Raw genomic sequence first — 12,300 nt, 5'->3', positions numbered from 1 at the left:
ATCCAGAAGATTGGATCTCTCTCATCCCTCTACTACTGTCTAAAGCTGCAGACATTGAGATTTGAAACAAGAAGGCAAAGATAAAGAATTTGAGAGATGGGGTTCTTCAAGAAATGGATTACAGATTACAGAAGAAACAGAAATGGAGATCCCATTTGTAGATTTCTTCTGATAAATATGGAGGTTGTTAGAGAGAGAAAATAAAATAAAATAATTAAAAATCAGTTTTGATGATTAAAGAGAGAGAGAGAAGGGCTTATCCTCATCCACTGGTTCGTTAATTTTGTTTTATTGTGAATTTTAATACTTTTGAGTAATTCTCCTCTGCTTCCAATCTCATAGTTGCATTTCATCACTTTTTTAAAAATTGCAGATTTCGGTTTGAATCGAACCGAACCGAACCGAATCGATTTTTATCGGTTCGGTTCGGTTCGGTTATATCATCATAATCGGTTTTTTCGGTTTTTGAAATTTTAACACTTCGGTTTTCGATTTTTTCGGTTCGATTCGGTTCGGAACCGAACCGACCGATTGCACAGGCCTAGATAACACCTCCATGATAAAAAGATCCAAGGGAAAGGGTAGCCCTCCTTCAGTTGCTCCACATAAACTATGATGCATTTGCGTTTAGTCATCACACCGTCAACCATCTGTCCTTCGCCACAAGGGTATCTCTTAAATATTTTAGGAATTCAAAAAATCAGGATTATATCTGTAATATCTTCTTGATTAACTGAAGAAGCCAATTCAAACTGAAAGACGATGAGCATAAGGCCTAGCCAAACCAAATGAGATAGTAGTAGGAGAAGACTCTTGTGCTATTCGTCCTACCAGGTAAGCTTCAACAAATTCTTTAACCTTATTCAAATCATACAGAAAGGGATCAATTCATTTATAAAAAAGCTGAAAACCCTCTCTAAATAGCTGAAAAACCCTATCTTAGCAATTGAAAACTAAAAACATTTCCTCTAAAAAATAACTAAAAACTAGAAATCCAAAGAAAAAAAGACTTCCTTGGTGTCGAAAACCCAAAAACAAAAAACGGAGGGCTTCCTTGGTGCCAAAAACTTAAAGCAAGTTTCCTCAATACTAAAAGCCCGAACACCAAAAAGTGTGGCACCCAAGCACAAAAAATTGAAACACCGAATACCAAAAACTGAAAAAGTGTGGCACCCAAGCACAAAAAACTTGAACTCCAAAAACCCTTATTGGATTGAATACCAAAAATCAGAAAAGTGACACCATATATCTAAAAACCCACAAAGTGTCACTAGAACCAAAAATTAAGAGTCGAAAACCTTAAAATGCTAGAGAGCTGAAACCCACAAAGTATCATCAGAAATTCAAAACCCAAAAAGCCAAAAAAAATACAAAGTCAAAACTCGCAAAGTATCATCGAAACTCAAAACATCGAAAAGTTGAAACGCGAAATACTAAAAACCCACAACGCTGGAGAGTCGAAAATTGCAAAGCCGAGAAATCAAAAATTTCCAATGGCATCAAACCTCAAAGATCATAAACACCCAAAAAAAATTACAAATAAAACTTAGAAATAAATTTAAAGAAAATACTTGAGCAGAAAAACGCAAAGAACAAGTTTTAAAATTCAGTGACCGAAAAAAAAAACAATCTTTAGAGAAAGAAAAAAGCTAAAGACAAGGAACAAAGTTGATAAATGGTGTGGGGCAAATGAACCCCACACACTTTTTTTATATAAAAAATGAACAAAGGGAGTAAGGGAACATCCCTTCATGTTTTCAACGTAATATTTTTCAAAAATAACATATTAACATGATTAAAAAAAGAAAAAAAAGAAAAAGAAAATCACCGAATCAAAAGAGAAAAGGCCAAAAGTCCAATAGACACATAACTGAATAACTCGATGGGTCATTTTTTTAAAACCCATTCTAATATATAAACGGGTAACTTTCAGGTATGCCATCTATCTTATTATCTAATATTTTCATTAAATACCTTTTAATCCATTGACTGACTTAAATACCGAAGGTTTTATCCACTAAATAATATTCTTATTTATTTTGCAGATTCACACTCGAAAAAATAATAGTTACAACATCAATAATAAATCTATTAATTAAATATAATTTTATTTCAATTTGTTAATGTACAAATTTTAAGAGTAATTTATATGTATATATATAATTTAGATAATTATTAGTATTGTTGCAAAGGATAAGATTTTAGCATTTAAAATTACTTTTAAATAAATTATAAAAATAAATTAAAAAATAATAAAAAAGAATGACATATATATATAACGAAAAAAATTAAAAAATAAATTTAAAAAGTTTTTCTCTTTCGAAAGAAGAAGTACGGATGAAAACCCTCCAACTGTAAAATTATAAAATATATAATTATAAAAAAGATGAAATCAAATTACAACAGAAAAATAGAATGCTAGAAAAATGCCTTAAACTTTCTTTCTATTTCAGCTTATATATATAAATATATATAAGATAAATGTAAATAATTCAAAATTTTAAAAATTTAATTTCACAGGATTAACTTAAAAAAAATTAGATTACCTTAGTTTTAGTGTAATTAGGTTAAATAAATAGATTAAATAATATTTTAAAAATTATCAATTAAAATATATAATTAAGTTGGTTAATCAAAATATGAAAAAATAAAGAAATTAAATTTTATAAAAAAAAATGCTGAAATTTAAATAATTTAAAATTTTAAAAGTTAAATTTTAACAGAATTAGATTAAAAGATTAAATTGTGTTATATTAATTTTATCAAGATTAAATTAAATGATTAAATTAGGTTACATTTCAAAAATTATCGAGTGGCCTATCAAAATACATAAAAATAAAAAAAAATAAAATTTTCTTTAAAAAAATTAGAATGCTGAATATAGGGAAGGTTTTCGACTTTCTCCTCGTTTCATTATATATATATATATATATATAAAGGAAATATGTAGACGTGGTACATTAAGACACGTGTCGAAATATGTTGGTAGTAATTTTATTAAAAAAGAAATATTAATGAATATAATTAAAAAACTTGTATGCTTGTGATTTGAGATTAATTGAGAAATAAAGTTTGTTAGTGAGTAAGTTTAGTATGTATAAGTCATTCTTTTTTTTGTATGTCTTTTATTTTTTTTCTCTAGTGATATATAACTGCTATTCCACTATAGTAGTATCTGTTTCTGTTTCTGTCACGCAGAACCGTATATATAAATATATCTGTTTGTTCATTCTACGGTCATTTAATTTTCTTTCGGTATTCATACTAATAGAATTACGGTATAGTTGGGTTTGTTATCCTACTCCCTGTCACATTAAATGAGTTGGACTCCTTTCTAACGAGTCTAGATCGTTGATCAGTCTGATCTGTTTTAATCATGAATTAAATGGTGTATTTGTGGGTCAGCTCACGCAATGGATTCATAAATTTTAAAACTGTATTTTCTTTCAATATTTGACTTCAAATTGTCATAGTATGCTAATATTCATTTATAGTGATAAAATTGAGTAAAGTAATATATATTTAATTTTATTCGTAATAATACAGTTAAAAAATTTTAATTAGATATAAAGTTGGCAAAAAAATAGATATAAAGTATTGTTATAATAATTTAGCATTACGATAGTAAAAAATTAAATTTAATTAGTTATTCAAAATAATGTATTATAATATTATTCTATTATATATAAAACATAATAGAATATACATATTAATATATATATATATATATATATGTTTATTGAAATATTTTTTTATAAATTCATGCCTATATTCTAATATTTTAATTTTAAATAATTAGATTATATTTTGGATATAATCAAATTTACATATTGGTCCCTCAGTAAAATTTGAATAACAAATTAATTAATCATAAATTTTGATTCAATCCAACACAGAGGTCCTTGTATTAAAATATGGGTTAATTTATCATTAAATACTAGAGAAATATCTAATAAGCCCTTAAAAATTAGGGGGGGAAAAGTAAATCAAACTTTTATAACTGATAAAGGGAAACACCCAACATAACTGCCTATGTTTCTCGATGATGGATGGTTAGGGATTTAGAAAATATCAGGCTGTGAACTTGTTGATTTGGGCATTTCTCTTCAGTTTTCAGATCTCACTATAAATTCTAATGTCGAAAGAATAACACTTTCTTTGTAATTTACTATTCATTTTTATTTCATCTCGCTTTAATGAATTTTTTATCTGCAATAATTAAACTATAAAAGACTAATGAAATAAATATGTTTATTATTAAAAAATTTAATATTGTTAATTAATGAATATTTTTAAGAATTGTCGCAGATTTTATTTTTAGTAGTGTGAGATTAAAGTATTTCATGGTATATTATTTTTAAATAATGAGTGATTTTTTTATGATATAATTTTTGTTGATAGTAAAATTTAAGTTATATATATTTGTGTACTCACAGACTTAATCTGATGGTAAGTGCATCCGAATAAATTTGAGAGATCTCATGTTCGAATTTTTCACTCCCCATTTCAAAAAAAAAAAAAGTTATATATATTTGTATATGATGATTTGAATTTTTTTTAATGATAATATTTTCTATGTATAGAGAGAATAATACGGGAGAGAATCGATCCATTTATCCTTCTCGCGAAGGATATTTTTTATATTAAAAAATATTAAACCTTTATTAAGACTAATTTATTGGATTGAAAATTAAAGTCAGAAATTAATTTATTATCAAAACATATTTAAGGAACTAAAATGTGATTTGATTTTATCTCAGAGATTTTTTTATAAATTATCCCTTATAATTTAAGTATAAGTAGAAGTTGAAATTAGAATTTAGAAATTCGAAACAGAAAAATCTTAAAATGTTGATTTTCATTTGAGATTAGAAAATAATTATTTCCGTGTAAAAATAAAATAAACATCCGCTAGAAGGAGGGCTTGAACCTCCGACCTTGTGGTTAACAGCCACACGCTCTAACCAACTGAGCTATTCCAGCTATTGCTGAGGAAGCAGTGCAGTTGTTATAAAGTTGTTTGTAATGAATCAAACATAAAATTAATAAAATAGGAAAAATTATAATCACAATGTGCATTTTTAAATCAGAGGTTGAGATTAAACTTGTGAGAAAGTAATATTTTCTTTTAAATTAAGTCAATATCTGTTTATAGAAATATTTGTAAAATATTTTTATAAAAAATATTGTACATGGAAAATATTTTTAATTTTAATATATTAATAAATTTGTATATAAAAATCTTAATAAAATTTTTAAAATGTGAAATTTATATATTTTTTTTAAAATGGTTTAATTTTTTAATAAAAATATATTTTTTATTAATTAGTGTTTTAAATATTAAAAAATATTTTTCAATAAAAATATTTTCATGAAACAAATAAAGTTTAAAGAAATATTTTATAATTACATTATGTTAACAAAATCACTTTCCTATTGATGTGGGGTAAAATTCAGTTCAGAATTTATTATAAATTTGGTCTTATTTAAAAAGAAATTGAAAAATAAGGAAAAACTTCCAAGTAATTTTTACTATCATTCTAATGTTTGGGAACTGTTTTATATTTCCATCTGTCATCTTCATTTTATTATCACAAAATTTATAACCTTTTAAAATTTCAAATGTTATCCTAAAATCTGTAATACCAAAATCTAGTAAGGTATTTGGCAATACTACGTCGTAAAATGAAATTAAAAAATTTTAAAATTTAAAAAAAAAATCATATATGATAATGTAATATTTATTTTCTCATTTGTTCGAAAATATTAACTATTAATTGTTTTATCAGTAGAAGCTTTACACAATCACATGAGTATTGCATTTTTGTTGTAATGTTTTAGAAAATTAAATATTTTATACTAACAAAATAAAGAAGAGCGACAAAAGTGAAATACCTTCAAAGTTAAGGACGGCTAACAAAAATTACCAGAAAAACTATTTTCTCCATAATATCTTCACTGTCTCTTTCTTCCTCTATAAACTGTCATACTGAAGGCGTCATGAAATTAGGTTTCAAGGATTCTATCTATTCAAGGACTGTGTGATTAGGCTGTACGTTGCTCTCATACCATAAATACTACACATCTCTGTCTCTCCTTAGAGCTTCTACTCTAGGAAAAAAAGGGACAGAGAGAATGCACTTTTATCCAAAATATTCTCCCCCTAAATTGAAAATTTATGTCTTATTAAACCTCACCACAAATGAAATACAAATGCATGAGCTTTTGTTTTTGCCTATCCCAAAAGATGATTAACAAGAGAGTATCAAATGCTTATAAGAATCAAAAGATAAACAAACTAAAAAGCAATATATCTCCAGCTAATGTTTCCTACTTCATCTCCTTCCTTTTCGAGATGATAAAATTATATGGGTCAAAAATTCTCACCACCTACCATCACAGAAACTTGAGTGCTTAAGCTTTTAAAAGCTAATTTCCATGTAACAAGCAACTTCAAAGATGCATCCAAAGTGGAGAATATGATCTGACCACTGGTCTGCCCAGAAATATATGAATGAGATTGATAATGTCTCCGCAATCATCTTCGACTGCTCACTGTTTTGCCCTTGCTTAGATCTGCAAGCTCCTCGATGAGCTTTCTTTCTTCACTGCTCAATCTTTTTGGAATTTCAACTTGTACGCGAACCAACTGATCACCCCTCATGTTGCTTTTGTTGAGCACTGGGACACCTTTCTTCGACATCACTAGAGTTGTATTCGGCTGAGTTCCAGCTGGGACTTTGAGGTCAACCATACCATCAACTGTTGGCACCTTGATTGTTGTACCCAAAATTGCATCTACATATGACACTTTGCATGTGTACAAGATGTTGGTGTCTTCACGTTTTAGTACAGGGTCTGGGATGACTTCTATAATAACGAAGAGGTCTCCAGGTGATCCACCTCTCCTTCCAGCATTACCTTCAGATCGCACCCTCAAACGGCTTCCAGAGTCCACACCAGCTGGCACTTTCAAACTGATACGTTTTGTCCTCCTTACTCGTCCATCCCCGGAACATGCGTTGCAAGGGGTAAATGTTTCCCCTGTCCCACCACATGTAGAGCAGGTTGTTACCTGCTGGAAGATACCTAATGGAGTCCTTGCCGAAGAAACAACCTGGCCTTGGCCGCCACATGTATTACATTTAGATGCCTTTGTCCCAGGTTTTGCACCTGAACCATTGCAGGTGCCACAGCTCTCAAGTCGTGTTATCTCAATCTCTTTTTCAACTCCAAAAACTGCTTCCTTAAACGTTAAGATAAGACTGTAATATTCATCCTGGCCATCTACTGCTCTACTCCTGGAAGCTCTGCCCCCCATGCCCCCCATACCTCCCATTCCTCCCATGCCCTCAAATAGTGACTCAAACAAATCAAAAGGATTGCTGAAATCCTGGTAGATCAAAGCAACAGATCAGACAATGTGAAGGTAGAAGAAGATAAAATGTTTACAGATTATGAACTCTGGAAGCCATTATTTCATGCTTCGTTTATAGAAGTTGACTTACCCCCATGCCCATACCAGCGCCTTTAAGTCCAGCCTCACCGTACCTGTCATACAAAGATCGTTTCTCATCATCCGATAAGACCTGCAGGGCAAATTTTTGTAAATTATGGTGATCAAAGCTGCTGTGGCTTAATCAGGAAACCAGAATACAGGACACCAAAGAACTGAAATTATACCTCATATGCGTTGCTAATTTCCTTAAACTTCTGCTCCGCCCCAGCTTCTCTGCAGCAGAGGAAGGACTATGATTCAAACAGGTCTGACAGGAAAAAGGTTATTCACAAAAACAGACCTAGAATAGCATCATGTTCTATGCAACTTAAGTAGAAAAGCAGCCAAAGCTAGATCTTCCTGCAAATTGGAATCATGAGATTTTACAGTTTGCATTGAAGATGACAATAAAGTACCTTGAACCATCTTCCCATAGGAATTAAAAAAAAATTATTATGAATTCTACATGTCTTCTAAATTCAGCAACAATTAGCCATGTCCAAATATAATTACTTGTCCTCTATGGATTTTTGCCATAATAGCAGATTCTTACAATTCTTAATTCAGTTTAGTGATCCTACTTCAAGTCATGATCCAGTAGAAATCTAATCCCTAAAAATTTGCTTTGGATTAATCTAAGCTCTTGTCCATAACTTACATGACAAAAGTGACCAACAACCAGGAAAGTTCAGGACAAAAGCAGCAAAGGAAGGAGAAAAGGAGACAAGTGGAAGAAAAGGAATGCTCAGAGACAGTTAGTCAAAGCATATTATCTTCCACATGCTTGTACAAAACATCCAAATTGAACATCAGTTCTACCAAAATAATGAAAAGAGTGACGGCCTAAATGTAACTCCCATCTAGTTTTTGTAACAGCATACCATTCACAATTTAACAGACAACAAAAAGGTGATATCATGTTGCCATAAGATAAAGAAAACAATGACAGCAGAGGAGAGAAAGGGGGATGGTTATGCTCATATAAAAACTAACTTACTTGTTCACATCAGGATGGTAACTCCTAGCAAGTTTCCTGTATGCTGAAAACCAAGAAACATAAAGTGTTGGTATCTTCTAAATTTTAGAACAACAAAAGGACAACAACTCCATAATAATGTCACTGTACATAAGATTGCAATTTATCCATTTTTTAAGCTCCAAGAATTCCTCTTACAAAGACAATGTGGTTACTTTGTCAATCAATATAACTTGAACAAGCTTAATCAAAAGTGAACTGAAAATATTTAGTTTAACAGTTTATTCCTACAAATTGTCTTTTTTTTCTCAAAACTCAAGAACTTTCTCAGCTGGTGTGCCTATATATTTTGGAGTCAAATATCCTCGAGCTATACTATATCATGAGGATTTTAAGGTAATTTTTGGGTTTTAATGGGCATCACAGTCATGTAATTCAACTGTATGCCTACTGGACCTCATATACAAGTTCTTTTTCTTGTTTATGACTACTCTGGCCCATTGTTCCAACTAATTCTTATTCTTGTAACACAAATTAAAAAAAAAAAAGGTCAATGATAACAACAATAATTTCAGGCTCATCCAGCAGTTGTTTTAAAGAGACAAAACCATTATGTACTATCTTTGAGGCTAAAAATTTTGCACTCGAAAAACTAATCCTTGTAAAAAGTAAAGCGATAAGAGTCTAAAATCTTCCCTGACAGCTTAATTATCATTTACTGATATTAAGGAGGATAACTAATCATTTATCTGACTTTTTTTTTTGCCTTCTGTCTAACAGAATTCTTTGTTTATATCACAAAAAATAAAAATCTGCACAATAGAGTCGGGGGAAATGAAAAGGAATTATTTTGCACAGTAATTTTAGATATTCATGATTCCCACATAGAAAGCATCAAACAAAGAATATGAGGAATGGTGGGTGCACATACCACTTTTGATTTCAGATTTACTAGCATTTTTTGACACACCAAGTATAGAATAGTAATCCTGAAATTCAGAAAAAGTTCAAGCTCCATGTAAATGTACAAGTGAGAAAGGATGTCAATTATAGAATCCAGAGAGCATTCTAAAAGCGGAAATTAAGCAATTAAGTGAGAGCCAATATTGCCTTCCACTGTCATCATAAAGCAAATATAGAAAGTGGTTACACTCACAGCATCAGCTCTAACTGTAAATCGTGATCCCCTACGATGATGTGAAGCTTGAGATGGCCCCACAAAAGATAATATGGGAAAGGTGTCCCTTGAAAATAGGCTTGAACTAGGTGCCGCCAAATAGCTCATCTTGTTATTAAGACTGCCAAAAAGGTTTTCAATGCTCAGAATTATCTTTTACTGCAAATTATATCTGAAGTTCATTCACTGCATCAATCGTAATGAAAATTTCAATCCTCAAAAAGCTAATATGACGCATTATATGGTACAAAAATCATAATAGCAGTAACAACAACCACTGCCATCTGATGTTGAAGCAGAAAAATAAAAAAAATAAAATTCCTTCAACCACCAGTGAGTAATTTAAAAAAAATTAAAAAAAAAAAAGAACTATTTAAAGGACAGCCAAACTGAGGTTACAGTTGTATAGCGAACTTCAGCAGAGCGAGTAAATTTAATTAATCATGTAAGTGAATTCACAAGGTTTAACAACAAACAACAGCAGATTCTCATTTATCCAAGCTTCCATATGAAAACAACTAAACAAATCACACCACGACTGAGAAACAATTCCTCATAATTAACAAGTGACTTTCTTGACTCTTATATTCTGCTTCTATAAGGATTAAGAATCTCACATTCTACCTTATTTTCTCAATGTAGTCATGTAGATTAGAATTTTAGAGGAAAAAACATAAACTGTACAGATTTCTACAAACTTCTTTCATTTTGAAAACAAGCATTATAAGGCATGCTCCGATAAAATTTATTTCCTTTAGCACAAATTTAATTTCAGTCAATTCAACTATTCAAGGATTTTATGACCTGAAGAGCCATTCAGGTAATAAATTGAACATACAAAAGACAATTTGGAGACGGGTAGGACACCAGGGTATAGACTATTATAAGTGTGGAAGTCCAACCAATAACCTTTTACATGATTATGGGTCCCCAAAAGGCAAGAATTTCAATATAAGCAATGCCAGAAAGCCTTCAACTAAGGGCACAACATTAAAGACAGACAAATAGTTCCATCCCACTAGCTGAGTTAATGCTTTTAGTTCCTCTACACACACATATGTATGCTTGCTATACAAGAGAAAAAGAAATGGGTGGATAGATGGATATGCTCACCCATATTGAGAGGTCAGTATCCTATTTTGCATATAGGATCTAAGCATGAGCTGAGGTCGAATACCCCACTGAGCAACATATGTGCTTCCGCAAGGTATAGTGGCCATCCAATAGAATTTTAGCGATGGAAAGAACCAGCTTACTAAGTTACCTGACCTTTCTTCGAGCTGAGAAATATAAAACTTAAAGATTTAGTAACAGCACATCATAGCATCTGAAGTCAGTAAAGAGTACTATTCAAAGAATATATTACATACGTGTACATGTGGTAAATGATTGTATATCAAGAACAGAAGACTTTGCCTATCTTCTTCAGGAAAAGTGACACCATTTTAGTAGATGAAGCCTCAAAGATTACAGGCTCTAAAGGATTAACAATGCAAGGGACATCCACGCTTAAAGATTAAAGTTCAGTTTGGTACATCAGAATATTAACTTAGCTCTTTTTTCAAGCAACCGTTCTCACCCCACCCAGCAACAGCAGGATTCCAAATGGAGAGAATTCCAAGCCTCTAATACTGGACTTCAGAAAAAGACGCCCATTAAAAGGTTTCTAAATCAGTCCATACAGGATGTGAACATGACACCCATTATTGTTTGGAAGAAATGGAAGGTTTTCTCAAGGTATCCGAAGATTTTTAAGAGAATAACTTCTTCAAAAATTGAGGTTTTTGGAGGTTCCTTATTTTAAAAAATCATGTACTCTCCCAAACATTAACTCAACATTTTAAACATCAAAAGGCCTCCCATTACTTTAATACCTCCTCCTAAACAAAGGTTAAAAGCACAATAGCTTTTGGTTGAATGTGCTTCAGTTCATTATGAATTAACCATAAACACAAACTCTAATTTCTACAGAAATTTTAGAACTAGTTAACGTGCCCTTCCGAGATATAAAATTTAGCTTCCACGACCAACAAAAACGCTTAAAAAGTACGCATTAAGGAAATTCAAAATCATTATAAAAAAAACCAATTAGCATTCTTGCTATTTATCACTAGATTCAGGGACCCAAAGGTAATCAATTTTATAAAAGAAAATTCTCCAAACAACACACAAAAGAAACTGTATTTTCTGTGCAAACAGAGAGAGATATGAGGGTGAAAGTACCTGGCCTTCAATTGAAGAGTCGGTGACTTCTTCGCTCTCTCGCGCAGAGGGAGAGAGATTGGCGACTTTCAGTTGCAGGCAGAAGAAAAAGCAGAGGAGAAGGTGAAATATGAGAGGCTAGAGAAAAGAAGAAAACCTCATTTAATCAGCTTCACTTCCCTGCTTCACTCATTTTATTTCATCTGCGTGTACCCTAATCATCCGCCGTTGGATTGACTTTTATTGAATTAATTTTTTTAAAAAAATTGGGTAAATTATGTAATCCATCCTTCAACTTGAAGAGTAATTTAATATTCGTCCATCAATTTCATTCTATCATCAAAATATCTCCCAACTTTAATATTAACTCAATAAAAGTCTTCTCTTATATGTAATAACAAATTTACGGTTTAAAAAAAATTGAAATTACCTTTTCTCCTCTTCTTT

The 12,300-nt window shown here is 31.0% G+C and overlaps 1 protein-coding gene and 1 non-coding gene across 4 annotated transcripts; both read right to left on the bottom strand.

The window, feature by feature from the left end:
- Nucleotides 1–4,909: 4,909 nt before the first annotated feature.
- On the bottom strand, nt 4,910–4,983 carry TRNAN-GUU. The gene has a single exon. It is a non-coding gene; the product is annotated as a tRNA-Asn (tRNA).
- Nucleotides 4,984–6,164: 1,181 nt separating this feature from the next.
- On the bottom strand, nt 6,165–12,031 carry LOC110617438 (chaperone protein dnaJ A6, chloroplastic). 3 transcript variants are annotated; one of them, XM_021760198.2, is made up of 9 exons: nt 11,875–11,988; nt 11,022–11,282; nt 10,765–10,931; nt 9,631–9,772; nt 9,406–9,463; nt 8,496–8,538; nt 7,684–7,732; nt 7,509–7,589; nt 6,165–7,393 (listed from the first exon to the last, which is right to left on the bottom strand). In XM_021760198.2, the coding sequence occupies exons 3-9, from the start codon at nt 10,869–10,871 to the stop codon at nt 6,539–6,541; spliced, it is 1,335 nt and encodes a 444-aa protein (XP_021615890.1). In that variant the 5' UTR covers nt 10,872–10,931; nt 11,022–11,282; nt 11,875–11,988; the 3' UTR covers nt 6,165–6,538. The 3 variants fall into 3 exon arrangements, with proteins under 3 accessions (XP_021615890.1, XP_021615889.1, XP_043813540.1); XM_021760197.2 differs by lacking the exon at nt 11,022–11,282 and having other exon boundaries at nt 11,875–12,031; XM_043957605.1 differs by lacking the exons at nt 11,022–11,282; nt 11,875–11,988 and having other exon boundaries at nt 9,631–9,837; nt 10,765–10,892.
- Nucleotides 12,032–12,300: the final 269 nt, after the last annotated feature.

Source organism: Manihot esculenta, chromosome 6 (genome assembly GCF_001659605.2).
Source record: "Manihot esculenta cultivar AM560-2 chromosome 6, M.esculenta_v8, whole genome shotgun sequence".
NCBI classification, from domain to species: Eukaryota; Viridiplantae; Streptophyta; class Magnoliopsida; order Malpighiales; family Euphorbiaceae; genus Manihot; species Manihot esculenta.
Note: the sequence above shows the minus strand (reverse complement) of the source record. Positions and strands in the feature narration are given on the sequence as shown.

What these genes read in the sequence shown, in the direction of transcription:
- LOC110617438 (XM_021760197.2), bottom strand. Translation starts at nt 10,871, where the DNA reads ATGGCCACTATACCTTGCGGAAGCACATATGTTGCTCAGTGGGGTATT. An exon ending in ATACTGACCTCTCAATATGG is followed by an intron (nt 9,773 to 10,764) that starts GTGAGCATATCC and finishes CCTTTTTGGCAG; the next exon opens with TCTTAATAACAAGATGAGCT. An exon ending in TAAATCTGAAATCAAAAGTG is followed by an intron (nt 8,539 to 9,405) that starts GTATGTGCACCC and finishes CTTGGTTTTCAG; the next exon opens with CATACAGGAAACTTGCTAGG.